Source organism: Rhinichthys klamathensis, unplaced genomic scaffold, assembly GCF_029890125.1.
Source record: "Rhinichthys klamathensis goyatoka isolate OS25496 unplaced genomic scaffold, OSU_Roscu_1.1 h1tg000082l_1, whole genome shotgun sequence".
In the NCBI taxonomy this organism is placed as follows: Eukaryota; Metazoa; Chordata; class Actinopteri; order Cypriniformes; family Leuciscidae; genus Rhinichthys; species Rhinichthys klamathensis.
The window spans coordinates 328436-342500 of NW_026606624.1; the positions used below are offsets into that span (position 1 = coordinate 328436).

Sequence of the window (14065 nt, forward strand, 5' to 3'; positions counted from 1 at the left end):
GAGACGAGGGTTGCCAAAGGTAAAGCTGCAGTCTAACAATATGAGAAACCAAAGGCTGTGTACCCTAACCAAAGCCTGTGTACCCTGTTAGGAGGGCAGCAATAATAATAATACTTTTATTTGTGCAATTGGATATCAATGGTCTCTTAAGTTATTGTTCTACTTTTAGCAAGTACTTTTACTTTTTTAGCAAGTTTTTACTTTTAGCTTTTTCATGTTGTCTGTAGCCTATGTCCTGATTATAGTTGATATCAAGTCTTTCCAATAGGCTATGTGAATTAGTAATCTCAATGATGACATATACAAAATATTAAGTCTTGATATTTGTTTTTAATTTATTTCCAGTGAGTTTTCCACTAAACAACATAATTTAGACAAGGCATTAGATTAGGTACAAATAAATAAAATGGGTATTGTCATGACCCCATGACTGTACTAATCAATCTCCGAATAACTGATTCTATCGATTGTGTTTGGAATAGATTATAACGGGAAGATTCCAATGCGCATGCGCTCCCTCTCCTCTCTCTTTCTGCCAAACGTTCGGCCATGGCCCCGATTGTGAGTACGAGCAAATTTTCTGAAAAACGACAAAATACGTTTTGTCACGTCCCTCCAGGCTCGCAGAAATCAGTGAATATTAAAGGCGAATCATGGAGAGTTTGAGTAATTTGATTAACGGAAGATTGTGTGCATCAGTGTTGTTTTTAAAAGCGTTTGTTTACCGGAGGTGTGGAGGGAGGCCTGCTCGTGAACAACCACGTTGTAGCAACCACCAGTTAGCGGATTAGCATTTCTCATAGAGCCGACACAGAATAACTACTAGAATACTGAGCGTTTCTCGACAATGGTGATATGTATCGACATGTAGATCATTTATAATTGTTTGTATTTTGTTTTGAACGCAATTTCTTTACCAAAGAATTGAAACCACGAAGCTAACTTAGCCAAACATGATATGGCTGCGTTGGAGATTTAATTTCACATTTACCTCAACGTTTTTAAACCCAATTCGTTATTGCTTTGAAATATGTGTAACCGTAGGTCGTTGTCATATATGCTGTCAGATTCCCGTTTTGCTAGAGCTACTTTTAATGTATGATCGGAGAAACATACCTTTAGTGCATTGATTCATGTTACTTGATTTATTTACATTAATTCCAGTTCTTTTAATGGAAACACTGATCTCTATTGATTTCATCCTGTGCTTCTGATTGTGTCTCAGAAAAAGCAGGTGACCAAGGGTGGGAAGAAGAAAAAGCAGGTCCTAAAGTTCACCTTGGACTGCACCCACCCTGTGGAGGATGGCATCATGGATGCTGCTAACTTTGTAAGTGTAACGTTACACTGGTTTTCTGATGCATAGTGCGCACAAAACTAGAAATCTCCAATCAGATTACCTGACTGACAAGCCATTTTGGGTGTTGTGTGTGTTTTTAAAGTTCGCATGAAACGAAAATTCATCCCATCCATTTTAAAGCGATAGTTCGGCCAAAAATGATATTTAACACATGCATTGCTCACCCTCAAGCCGTTCGAGATGCATATGTCAATCTTGTTTCAGACGAACACGTTTTCAGTTATTTTAGAAAATGTCTTAGACCCTTCAGTGGATATAATGTGAAGCAATGGGGTCCACCTCCTTCAAGTCCCAAAATGTGCATACATCCTTCACAAAAGTAATCCATCCGGCTCCAGGGGGATAAACGAATGCCTTCTTAGGGTAATCCGTGCGATTTTGTCTTAAAAATATGCATATTTAAAACTTTATAAATGAAAATATCTGACTTCCGGCAACGATCGACGCGCGTTCACGGGTGATGTAAGTCGGCGTACGAGGTAGGACGTAGCGTAGGAACCGTCGTGACGTAGAACGAACGCGCCTGCGCAGCCAGAGAGCAGAGCAAAACAACGTCTACGTCACGACGGTTCCTACGCTACGTCCTACCTCGTACGCCGACTTCATCACCCGTGAACGCGCGTCGATCGTTGCTGGAAGTCAGATATTTTCATTTATAAAGTTTTAAATATGTATATTCTTACAACAAAACCGCACGGATTACCCTCAGAAGGCCTTCGTTTATCCCCCTGGAGCCGGATGGATTACTTTTGTGAAGGATGTATGCACATTTTGGGACTTGAAGGAGGTGGACCCCATTGCTTCACATTATATCCACTGAAGGGTCTAAGACATTTTCTAAAATAACTGAAAATGTGTTCGTCTGAAACAAGATTGACATATGCATCTCGAACGGCTTGAGGGTGAGTAATGCATGTGTTAAATATCATTTTTGGCCGAACTATCCCTTTAACTACATGTTATAGATATTATTGGGAACATTTCATCCTCCCATACGGTTACATTTTTTCAACCTCATAATGTTTAATCAAAATATCAGAACTGGGTCTTTTTTATGGACTCATGTAAAACTGCATTTCCTGCTTGTATCCATTTCAGGTAGACCTGCCCCTAAATGGCACATGATACAAAACTATAATTTGTCTGTTATAGAGCTGCAACTAACGATTATTTTTATTATCGATTTAATCTGTTGATTATTTTTCTATTAATTAGAGGAAAAATCTAATGTATTATACATTCAAAAATATTTTTTAAATGGATACATTTTAATCCACTATTTTAAACAATTTTATTCCATTTGCTGCCCAATGCTGTCCTCCAAATAATATGTAAAGTCTATGAAAACAAATATAGTGAATGTATCTATGTAGGCTATGCTGTATGATCACACACATTCACTCCTCTGAACATAGTAATTATATTACATACATATGCTATTCCAACAATAGTTCCTTTTACTGTTACTGCTCTCATAAATATGATTACTTGTGTTAAATGTTGAATTTTAAAACTGCACTTAATTTCTAATAAATATTTTAGGCATAATAATTGGTTATTTTCAGTAGAATATTATTCTCCTATTCTACTGCGCTCTGTCTGTTTGATGCGTATGTGCGCACCGGCGCTCGTTCATTGAAATCTGAAGTTTAACAAGACGCTTGTTGTCCGAATATGCAAAATGGAAATACTTTTTTTACATTTTGTCCATAGAAATGGGTTTTTCACTACTGTAAAGCGATCTGACTGGCTTATGGTTTCCCATGCACAGCGTGCAGATGTGATTAATCGATAATCAAATTCATTGTCGATAATAACCGATTTTATCGATTAGTTGTTGCAGCCATAGTCTGTTAATGGCTTAAATAAGTAGCAAAGTGTACTTGTACTGATAGTTAATTGTCTGTAATTGTCTAGTCTAATTTTTCAATCATTCTGTGAAATTGATTTTATTTAATTTTCAACATAACTGATGTATGTTTGTGCAGCTGTGATAAATGTGGAGACAGGGGTTGGTGGCTTGCAGTTGTATTTCCATATGATCTTATAGGCATGTCTGGATGTGTCTCTCTTTAGGAACAGTTCCTTCAGGAGCGCATCAAAGTAAATGGTAAAGCTGGTAACTTGGGTGGTGGTGTGGTCTCCATCGATAGGAGCAAAAGCAAAATCACAGTGACATCAGAGGTCCCCTTCTCTAAAAGGTGAGTCTGAGATTAGAGATCCACTTTCCTGAAGTTAAATGCTTAGCAAGGGATGCTAACTATTAGCTTATTGCTGTTATCACTCTGTGACCATTATGTTGAAAATTTAGATCAGTTAAAACAAAAATGAGATGTAAAAGTAGTCATTAAGATAATGGAACTGAAAAATTCTGTACATGTATTACCAAACGGCAAAAGAGAACATTTGTGCACTTTATATGGTCTTTTGCCATTATCACTCAACTGCTATTATTACCAATGCAATTTTGTTTGATATTTTAGTAACATAAGGTTTCATTTGTTAATATTAACTACATTAGTTAATATGAACTAACAATGAAAAATACCTGTACAGCATTTATTAATCTTAGTTCATATTAATCTCAACATTTACTAATACATTTTTAACATAAAAAAATGTATGTGTTAATATTAATGCACTGCGAACCAACATAAACATGTTTATTACCTAACATTAGCAAAGGTTAATAAATGCTGTAAAAATGTATTTATTAAAATATTTTGCCTACTGTTAATGTAAGTAAATGCATTAATTTTAACAAATAAGTCTTAATTGAAAAGTGATAACGAGATCTTGTATTTCCTGCACCGTGAATATGGTCATGCCCGTTTTTTCCATTGGTTGGTCAGGTAAGCTGTTGATAGACTGCTGTATAGTAATTTTGTAAGATGTTTGATCATTTGTGGTGAATTAAAAGGTGCAAATGTTATATATATATATATATATAAGTACCTATTTATACATAAAGAAATTGTCTGCCATGTTGACATCACGGTTTTAGTAATTTTAGGGGTGCGTTAACAAGACGATGTTCTAGAAACCGGCGAGTTTTTCCTTTGCGTTTTTCGCGTACAGACAACAATGTTGTCAAAGCAATCCCCGTTTACACGGACCCACGAAAACCACTAAAAATGCTGCATTATGCATGCCAGGCCAGTAGTTGGAGCCTATAAACTGAACACGTAATGCGCATGGACTTGACATCTTTTCACAAATTGGTGTTTTTGTAGTTTACACGGAGACTGTAATGGCATGGGTTTCAAAAACTTGCACTTCCCCCCTAAACGCTGTTGTTGTGTAAATGAAATGCATAGTTTTCCGGTTTTAGATTAAAACGGTGTCAACAATGAACTTTTTTTTTTCTCTGTAAATCAGTGTCCATTTTTCTCAGTTAGCATGTTGTCGAATCATAAGGGTTCACATCTTCAAACTCTGCACTGTAGCTTAAATGTAAAGGGCTTCATTGACTAAACAGCCCACATATTCTACAAACTGATAGTGTTTGTGTACTGCCAATTCAGTCATTGATTTGAGATGTTTTACATTCATCCTTGATTTATTTAATGACAAACTGAAGTATTGTGCTTGCATCTTGCTATCAAACGTGTATTTTGGTGTAAGTACTGTCAAAATGACTTTTTTCTATTATATATAGACTATAATCATGCATTTCTTTTGATGCGTCTGGAGTAGGGCTGCACGATTAATCGTAATTTCCATGTAATCGCACTTTAAACCGATTTGGCTTATCGCGATTTTGAAATCGCAAAGTCTGCGATTGTTTTTTTATTCGCAGATTGTCATTGATGAACGGCTCTTAAAGGGATACTCCACCGTTTTTTCATATTAAACTATGTTATTCTCTTATCTAAGACGAGTTGATACATACCTCTCTCGTCTCAGTGCGTGCACTGAATCGCTCTGTCGGGCGGAGAACTTTGAGAGCAGTTAGCTTAGCCCCATTCATTGTATATGGGCCAAACAGAGATGAAGTTAGAAGCGACCAAACACATCCACGTTTTCTCTATTTAAATATAGTTACACGAGTAGTTACACGACCAAGTATGGTGACAACAAATAAAATGTGGCGCTTTTTATAAGCGGGTAAAATGGATAACTATAATGTATGGCGGAATAGCACTTATTGGGAGCACTTCGACTCGGCGCTGTAATATCTTCACTCGTGAAAAGTCCTCTCCCCCCTCTCCCTCTCCCTGATACTTCGTCAACTCTGCACAAAAACTACTACTACTGCAGGCATGCAGGTCACGTTGGTTCTATTGACGGAAATGAGAGGGAGAGGGGGGACTTTTCACGAGTGAAGATATTACAGCGCCGAGTCAAAGTGCTCCCAATAAGTGCTATTCCGCCATACATTATAGTTATCCATTTTACCCGCTTATAAAAAGCGCCTTATTTTATTTGTTGTCACCATACTTGGTCGTGAAACTACTCGTGTAACTATATTTAAATAGAGAAAACGTGGATGTGTTTGGTCGCTTCTAACTTCATCTCTGTTTGGCCCATATACAATGAATGGGGCTAAGCTAACTGCTCTCAAAGTTCTCCGCCCGACAGAGCGATTCAGTGCACGCACTGAGACGAGAGAGGTATGTATCAACTCGTCTTAGATAAGAGAATAACATAGTTTAATATGAAAAAACGGTGGAGTATCCCTTTAAACGCTGCTCCATCTGAAAGCACTGTGAGTTTGAGTCACTTATAGTGTGCATTTGATAAAGCAACACACGTCAAACATCTTTTAAACATGAGAATCATTTATGAAACTCCTGTCCAACAAAAGACAACATTTAATAACATGCTTTACTCCAAACTCACTTCATAACGACAGTTGAGCATCCTTCTGTTAGATGATGTGGCTTCTTGCACAGAATAAGGCAGTCGTGTAATTATAAGTCATGTTTAATCAACAATCAAAGTGTTTAAATCTTCTGTTTATTCAGCTACAGCGATGATGCCCGATAGGGATTTCCTGGGGTCATATTTGGCGTGTCTGCGTGAGAGCGCCCTCTGGTGTTCAGATGAAGCAGCATTTACTACCGATCAGCCGCACTGCACTGATAAGCTGCGCATAAAAAAAATCGCGTTGCGGTTTCGTTGCAATTAATCGTGCAGCCCTAGTCTGGATGCTGAATTCCAGCCTGCTTACTAGAAAAGGATTTTCAGAAGAGCTGTTATTATTAAAAACAAAGCAACCCGTACTGTGGCTTTAATGTCAGATTTATCATTGTTAGTGTGTTTGATATACAGTATTAAATCATTTTTAGAGTTACTGTAATGTCTAGCCTATAACGTTTTCTCATATTTATCTACTTTTATTTTGCAGTGGCTTTAAAGTTAATTGTTGAATTGGTGTAATTCGGATACATTACTATGATCTTTGTGTAATGACTATTATTCCACTTATACTGTGAAGTTTCAAGCAAGGGATTTACAAGGCATTACATGAAGGATGCACCGATATAAACATTTTGGCCGATATGGATAATCCTATATATTTGTAAGTAGTGGTCGACCGATATATCATCACGGCCGATATTTGGCCTTTTTTTAAATATCGGCATCGGCTGATACGTTTTTCTGATTGGCCGATGTGTTGGAAGCGGGACTTTTATTTTGACGGCACAGCGCTCTCACATTCTCCGTCTTCATTAGTTTACGATCTCTGTCAGTCATATTTAATACTTTGTTAGACAGAACTGGTAAACAAAGAAAGTAAATGGTTTGGGAAAAGGAAAGTGTTTGCTTTTATATTATTTGTAACCGAAAAGACAAACAATCAGGCTAAAATACTTTCTCATTTACCGTCAACATTCAGCAAATGCGCATCTACATCATTTAAACTAATATCTAATAAAAATGTTATTTCACAAACCTTGCAGATTTAATCGAATCCAGCTGTGATATCTTGTGAAGTGTGCATTTGTAGCCTGCATAAACGCGTTACTGCGAGTGACGGTCGGTCCGTGCGAAGTGAGTGAATGCGAACAGAAGATCAGCTTCACAGGAGACGCGATCGAAAAACTTTAAATCCTTCATTTTAAAATATGCTGTGCTATATCCAGTTGCCCACTGTGTCATATTCTTATCGTTTTCACTGTGTGCTGTATGTAAAATTAGGTTACCTTGTCTTTATTAGAAAAAATATGATTACCAGTGCGCACAAAATTACCAGATTACTGAGTGCCGTTATAGTGTTTACTTCCTTTTTATTCATATATTTTTAAACCATTACTTTATTTGTGAAAAATACTGTAATAGGATTGCAGATTCAAGAAGTTGCCATCTAAAGTATAAGCATGTTTATTTTAAAGATTTTTTTGTCTAATTTATAATTGATTAAATATTAATTAAAAAGAAATTGTGTGTGTGTATATATATATATATATATATCGGCCACCCTGCTCTCTAAGATGTCGGCATCGGCCATCAAAAAAAAAGATATCGGTCGACAAATATTTGTAAGCCGGTAACCGATATATTGGCCAATAAATCTAAAACCAAATGTTGATAATTTTTTGAAAACCAAAAACAACAGACTCCCCATTAAAAGCAATGTCCCAAGCACACACTTATAATATTCTCATTATAATTTTATGTAGCCTATGTGACAGACTCGAACTGCACATGTTGCACTTAACTGTATTTTGCTTTTTTGAAGTGTTTCAAATCATATTTCGAGCAATTAAAAACCATCATGGTGAACATCTGAAGTGTCTCAGCTGAAGGAAATAATCCATTATTTATCGGCTTCAATATATCTGCTAAATTTGTATATTGGGCCGATAACAATAACGACTGACCAATGAACGTATATCGATATGGTACCGATATATCATGCATCCCTAAAAAACATATTAATTATTGTATTGCTGCTGCTTTTTAAATATTGCATCACTTTTTTTCTTCTCTTTGCTGTCATGTCATCTACACCTTGCCCTTGTCAAATATGTCTGGGAAGCAAGATCTGATTAAGATCTTTTTGATTACCATAGGGATTTTTTCTTTTTTTTTGCCCAGTAAAACAAATGGTGTGACTGTGAATACAAAGCAGTTGCTTATAAAACCTTTATCTATATTTATAAATAGTAGGGGTGTAACGATATTTGAACCGAACCGAAAAACCGCGATACACCACCCACGATACGTATCGCGATACTCTCATGGCGAACCGAACACGCCCCGCCCCCTGCTGCCCCGCCCAGCACCGGCTCATTGCACCTCATGTGTTATGTGTACACAACGAATACAGGGCTGTTGCCTAACCACCATTAACCACATATAATCGCAATAAGCTCAGTGTTTTGTTACTTTTGATAATAAGCAAGGTGTAATCTTTCAAATTATGTCTATTTGATCACGAAATGCAAACAATAAATGCCGTTTTGGCGCTCTTAGATGTGGCGTGACAGATATCACTGTATGCATGCGGCAGCGCGGAGCGCGATCATCTCTTCCTCAGTTACAGAATAAACATGAATGGACACCCGAAGGTATGTTGAAAGATTCAGTATACTTACTGAAAGGCATCATAACTCGTGTAAACACTCAATCAGTGTTTCAACAACGGAAATACGTCAATAAAACGCTTAGTTTTTCACATAGCTTTATATTTACCTCAGGCAAGTCATTCAGTGTCCACAGCTTGCTGGTTTGCTAACTCTTTCACTAAATAAATGCTATATATTAGCCTATATATAATATTTTACTTAACCTGTTTATGATATCTTGATTATTTAATGTATGTTTAAAATAGTTGTCATGAAAATAACAGCAACTGTGTAAATTATTATATAACAATAACAAATTAGAGTAAAAACATGTTAATGCAAAAATTGCCTTATGTGCAGTTTACATGTTTTCATACAATTTGTTATTTGAGTGTTGATTATTATCATTTAGCCTAAAAGTCTAGGCTCTGTTGTTAAGCTTTAATGTAGTAATGTGCAAGTAAGGGCTGTAGTTTACAGCATTAGCAGATAATTTTGTTATCCTTGAGAAACGTTTACTTGTAATTGAATTAATTTAAAGACAAGGACACAATTTGTTCATTAAAGCACTGTTTAATAAAAAATAAAAGCAATTTTAGCTTTCTAAACCCCCCCACCCCACCCCACCGAAATAAGCCGAACCGAACCGAGACCTCAAAACCGTGGGACGAACCGAACCGTCAGGTTTGTGTATCGTTACACCCCTAATAAATAGTGACTTTTATTATTACAAAAATTTAAATCATATTCATGTAGGGTTCTGATTTTGATTTTAATTTAAATCATATTCATGTAGGGTTCTGATTTTTTTTTTTTTTTTCTGTCATTTGTGATTATTTGAGAACCTGTATTTGTAGTTTTTAAATGCACATTGGAAGAGGCTGTAAACTCAGACCTCTTTACAGTGTTTGTCCATATTACCATATCATAGCTCAATGCCATTTGTGAATGGTCACACTTAAGTGTTTTTGTTGTCTTCAGGTACCTGAAGTATCTCACAAAGAAGTACCTCAAGAAGAACAACCTGCGTGACTGGCTGCGTGTAGTAGCGAACACCAAGGAGAGCTATGAACTGCGCTACTTCCAGATAAATCAGGATGAGGAGGAGGAAGACGATGAAGATTAAATAATTCCATACCACTCTTTTGTAAATTCAATAAATTTTCAAAAGAAATCTGTTTCTTTGTGTCTGGTGTGCTCATTTCAGTATGTTCAAAACATTGTGTCGTTTGCTCTGAGGGTGCAAAAGTGCTGGCAAAATCCATTTGATTTATAATTATGCATTTTCTTTCTATTTTTAGAGCAACAGAAGTCTGTTCCATTTAAGCATATAGGACTCTTACCACCAGTCAGACAGGACCAATAATTTCCATAGCAACTGAAGTTTGTGCACTCACAGGGTTCATAGAGTTAATTTATCAGGGAACATCTTAAACCGGCATGAAATGGTTGATAGATTTAGCTGATATCCCAAGCTTGTGCTCAACTCTTCGGACCAGCTGAAAAGTATCTAAAACCACACTAGACGGGGAGACCAGCAAACCAGCTTAGTTTGGTTTATGCTGGGTTCTACTCCCACCCACCTGCCTTATAATGGTATATGGTTTTTAATTGTTCTTGATTGGTGCAGGCAGCGTGTTCTCGACATTATTTTTAATGTCTTGCTTTATTATGTAGAGCGTCTGGCAGCAGTATCCTTGGCAACGGCTCATGATTCACGGATTGTCCTGAAGGAGGTACACAAGAATAAGATAAATTGGATGTTTATTTGCTTTAAAAAAAATAATTTCGTTTAAATGACAGAAACCTGGGAATGTTTTGTTCACCCAAAATGCGAAAGCAGAATGACAGCATCAGTCATCACCATTCACATTTATAGAATTGCAAGAAGATGCATTGAAAGCGAATGGTGACCGAGACTGCGAGATCCCCCCCCCCCCCCCCCCCCCCCCCTTTCTTTTTGAGTGAACCGTCCCTTTAAAACGTCAATAAACTCCGGCGTCAGATATTCAGCTGTGACCTTGAATGTATAATTTGTTCGACCTAAATTTGTAAAATAAAAAAAGCAGGACAACTATTTTTCCCCCCAGCTCTTATTATGCGTTTCCCTCGCCTGACTGAAAAGGGATTGTGAGGGAACTTTCTCCCGTGTCTCCCTGTATAACCTCGCATTCCTCGAACTTGAGCGGGAAAAGGGCAATGCCAGCGCGAGACGGTCGCACGCGCCGCCGCCGCCACTCTCAGTACTAGTTAAGCCGGTGACCAGCAGAACAGCACTAACTAGTTGTGTCGGGGAAATTATGGGATGGATTTCCATGGCAACCGACCAGACGTCACAATCTGGGCATGTGTGTTCCATTTTTGTCTCTTTCTTATTTTCAGACTGGAGGATTTGGATAGAGAAGAGGGAGAAAGGGAAAGATGTTTTAAAACAGGGCAGCCATCTTTTATTTTTATTGAGAGCATATTAAAAGAACATTTTTACCTCACCTTTAGTAGACGTCTCCTCTGAATCTGAAAATCTGGGCATTGAGAGGGTTAAGTTTCAGGACTTTATCCCTGTATCTCGGATGTGATTTTCTTGTTATGCGGTAAAGATGCCCGGATCGCTAAGCAATGAAGATGAGGGGCAAGACGATGTGGATTTTGAGGACGACGTGCCAGGTGAGGGGGTAAAGAGTCACAGGGGAGGGAGAGTTCTGCCCTTCACAAACTGCGCTGCTACGCCTAGTTGAATGCGGAGGAAAAGGGGCTTGACGCGCGTGCGATTTATTATAGTCTCAGTAGCTTCTGTTCTCACACCGGACACTGTTCGTCCAAAAATAACGGTACACTGTCCGCCTGTATTTGAGTCATTAAAGCGCGACTGTCCGCCAGCAGACCATCAGTCTGCGATTCTCATTTCTCAGCTATGTTCGTATTCCACCATCCGGCGGTTTGTTTTTACAGGCGCATTTGTCTTTGCATATAAATGAGTTATGCATGCACCCACTGTCTTTTTTTCTTTCCAGTCAGGCTGCTCTGATATTGCACCCACTGTGCACAATGATATTTTAACCTGATGGACTGTTTTAATATAAAGTCTAATGCATGGCATGCTGCAGACATATTGTAAAAATAGTATGCAAGACCGAGCTGATTGTGATTTATGCATCGTTTAGAGCTGATCTAAACACAAAAAAGGGAGCATCATCAGTTTCCCAAAAAGGTGTTATGGCATTCCTCCGAGGAATATTTAAGGGCTGATGGTGACAAAGCTTCTCTGTGGTCACACTGTCTTGTAAAAGTAGTGCATGTGCTTGACAGAGCCACGTGTGACAGGAAAACTTCAGCTACAATGATCCTCTGCCTCTGTGGTCTATTTGACACAGACTTGAGCCAAGACAGTCCACAGTATCTTATAAGAGTTTGTTTTCTACACTGTAAAAACGTTACTGTAAAAATACAGTGGGGATTTTATATTTTGCAATTGGATTATATAATGAAACAAACCTATTTGATGTATTATTAATCTGTTTGCTACTGTAAAATGCACTGATAATGATAGGCTACAGTTCATCAAAATTGGAATTACAGTGTAGACGTGTGGTGTTGCCTGAAAGAGGGGTATTTGCTTAATCTGAATGAATGCATGTAACAGATTTTTTGTGTGCAAAAGCTGCTTTACATAAAATTGTTCTTCTTATTGTTGTTATTCTTCACGTTGATGCTGGGTATTTGGTTCTCTGGTAATATTCAAGGTTAACTCCAAAGCCAATCTTATCCATGGGTTCATCACTGCTGTTGACAATCTCTGTTTGACTGTATTCTTATGATGTCACACTGTCTGTTTATGCTTCCAGTGTAGGCGTGCATCTTATTTAAAAAAAGACTCATCAATCTTGTTTTTTGCGATAGATTGGTCTCAAAAGCCATAGATTGTGAGAGTGTGGTTCTCAGTGGTGTGATCGAGAAGCCGTGTAGTAAAGACACAGTTCTGCCTGCATGCCTGCCTTTTATACATTCATGGCCCTCAGTTCAATAAAATCAATACATTTATAGTTTTTCGCTCACAGCTCGGTCTAGGCTGCCTCTGAATTAGTCACAAATTAATCACGTGACCGACCTGAGCACGACTATCTCATTTGCACCCCAATCGCGTATTTACCTTGTTTTTTGTTTTTGTTTTTTTTGCTAGGCGGCAACATGCCAGAGATGAAGCTGCTGCGGGCTGCAAATGGTTTGAAATAATGTGCAGTATGCAGAAGAATTAATAATTGAGAAATAATTTATGAGCCAGCATGCTCTTTCCGTGTAGACAGTAAGCCCCCGCATGTGCTAAAAATGAGAAATCTATGCAGTGCAGGACTAGCCAGGATTTTGGGTTATGCTGTTTAGTCCCATTCACTGTGATTGCTTTCATTGTGCAGGCCAGAACACGTTCACTGGTTCCTATTCTGAGGTGGCTGGTGAATTTTTGGTGAGATTCTTAAATACAACTTGAATTTAGCTAATATTTAAGATGTGAAATGAGCTTTTTAATGTATTAGTTGCAAACCACTGCATAATACTTCCTGTACAATGCGATTACATTCAAACAATTCATCTCTAGCTTTTCCGCAAAGAACCGTAAAGCATATTTTTCTTTATTTTGAATTCATTTCAGTGAATCTAAGATGCAGTAATGTGATAGGACTTACATTGAGAATGCAGTATAGCAGGCCATCGAAGTGAGATTTGCAAAGCAAACAGGACTGTTTACGGCACGATCTAAACACTGCAGAACACATGACTGGTGCCCACAGTAGGAGCAATGAAGTGATCACTGGTGCATGCCCTAAACGCAGATACAAAGAAACAAACGGATGATTTATAGAACGTTAAGAGAATGAAGCATGATAAACAATTCAAAAGCAAGCTCAAAATTTGCATGTTATTTCACCTCCATCGGATTTGGTTAATGGATGTGCATCAGCTCTGTTAAGATATGTACATTTTAATCAGTTACTTTTAAATTGTTGCAACTTGACTCCACATTCCTCGTGTGCCACACCAGGAACAAAGGATGGAGCGGCTCCAGAGAGAAAGAGGGATTTTTCCCAGTTTTCCAAAGGTTTGCAGTCTCAAAATTCATAGCAGATTCAATGGATAATTTACCCACAAATTAAATTCTCTAATTTACTCAATCTCATGTCGTTCAAAACCTGTATGA

The 14065-nt window shown here is 37.8% G+C and overlaps 2 protein-coding genes across 6 annotated transcripts in view; both read left to right on the top strand.

Annotated features, from left to right (window-relative positions):
- The first annotated feature begins 442 nt into the window (after positions 1-442).
- Positions 443-10052, top strand: rpl22 (ribosomal protein L22). The gene is made up of 4 exons (XM_056251373.1): positions 443-561; positions 1226-1330; positions 3437-3561; positions 9856-10052. The coding sequence occupies exons 1-4, from the start codon at positions 550-552 to the stop codon at positions 9998-10000; spliced, it is 387 nt and encodes a 128-aa protein (XP_056107348.1). The 5' UTR covers positions 443-549; the 3' UTR covers positions 10001-10052.
- A 965-nt stretch (positions 10053-11017) lies between these two features.
- Positions 11018-14065, top strand: part of chd5 (chromodomain helicase DNA binding protein 5) — a 43189-nt gene continuing 40141 nt past the window's right edge. For 3 of the 5 annotated variants that reach the window (XM_056251362.1, XM_056251363.1, XM_056251365.1), the window contains exon 1: positions 11410-11538. In XM_056251362.1, the coding sequence (XP_056107337.1) occupies positions 11472-11538 (67 nt within the window). In that variant the 5' untranslated portion in view covers positions 11410-11471. Of the gene's footprint in view, positions 11223-11409; positions 11539-11610; positions 11703-14065 lie in introns of those variants that run through there. The other 2 variants (XM_056251364.1, XM_056251366.1) reach the window with 2 other exon arrangements.

Bases quoted from the DNA above. Each gene is read 5' to 3' on its own strand.
- rpl22 (XM_056251373.1), top strand. The intron at 1,331-3,436 runs GTAAGTGTAACG...GTCTCTCTTTAG, and splicing joins TCATGGATGCTGCTAACTTT to GAACAGTTCCTTCAGGAGCG. The intron at 3,562-9,855 runs GTGAGTCTGAGA...TGTTGTCTTCAG, and splicing joins GAGGTCCCCTTCTCTAAAAG to GTACCTGAAGTATCTCACAA.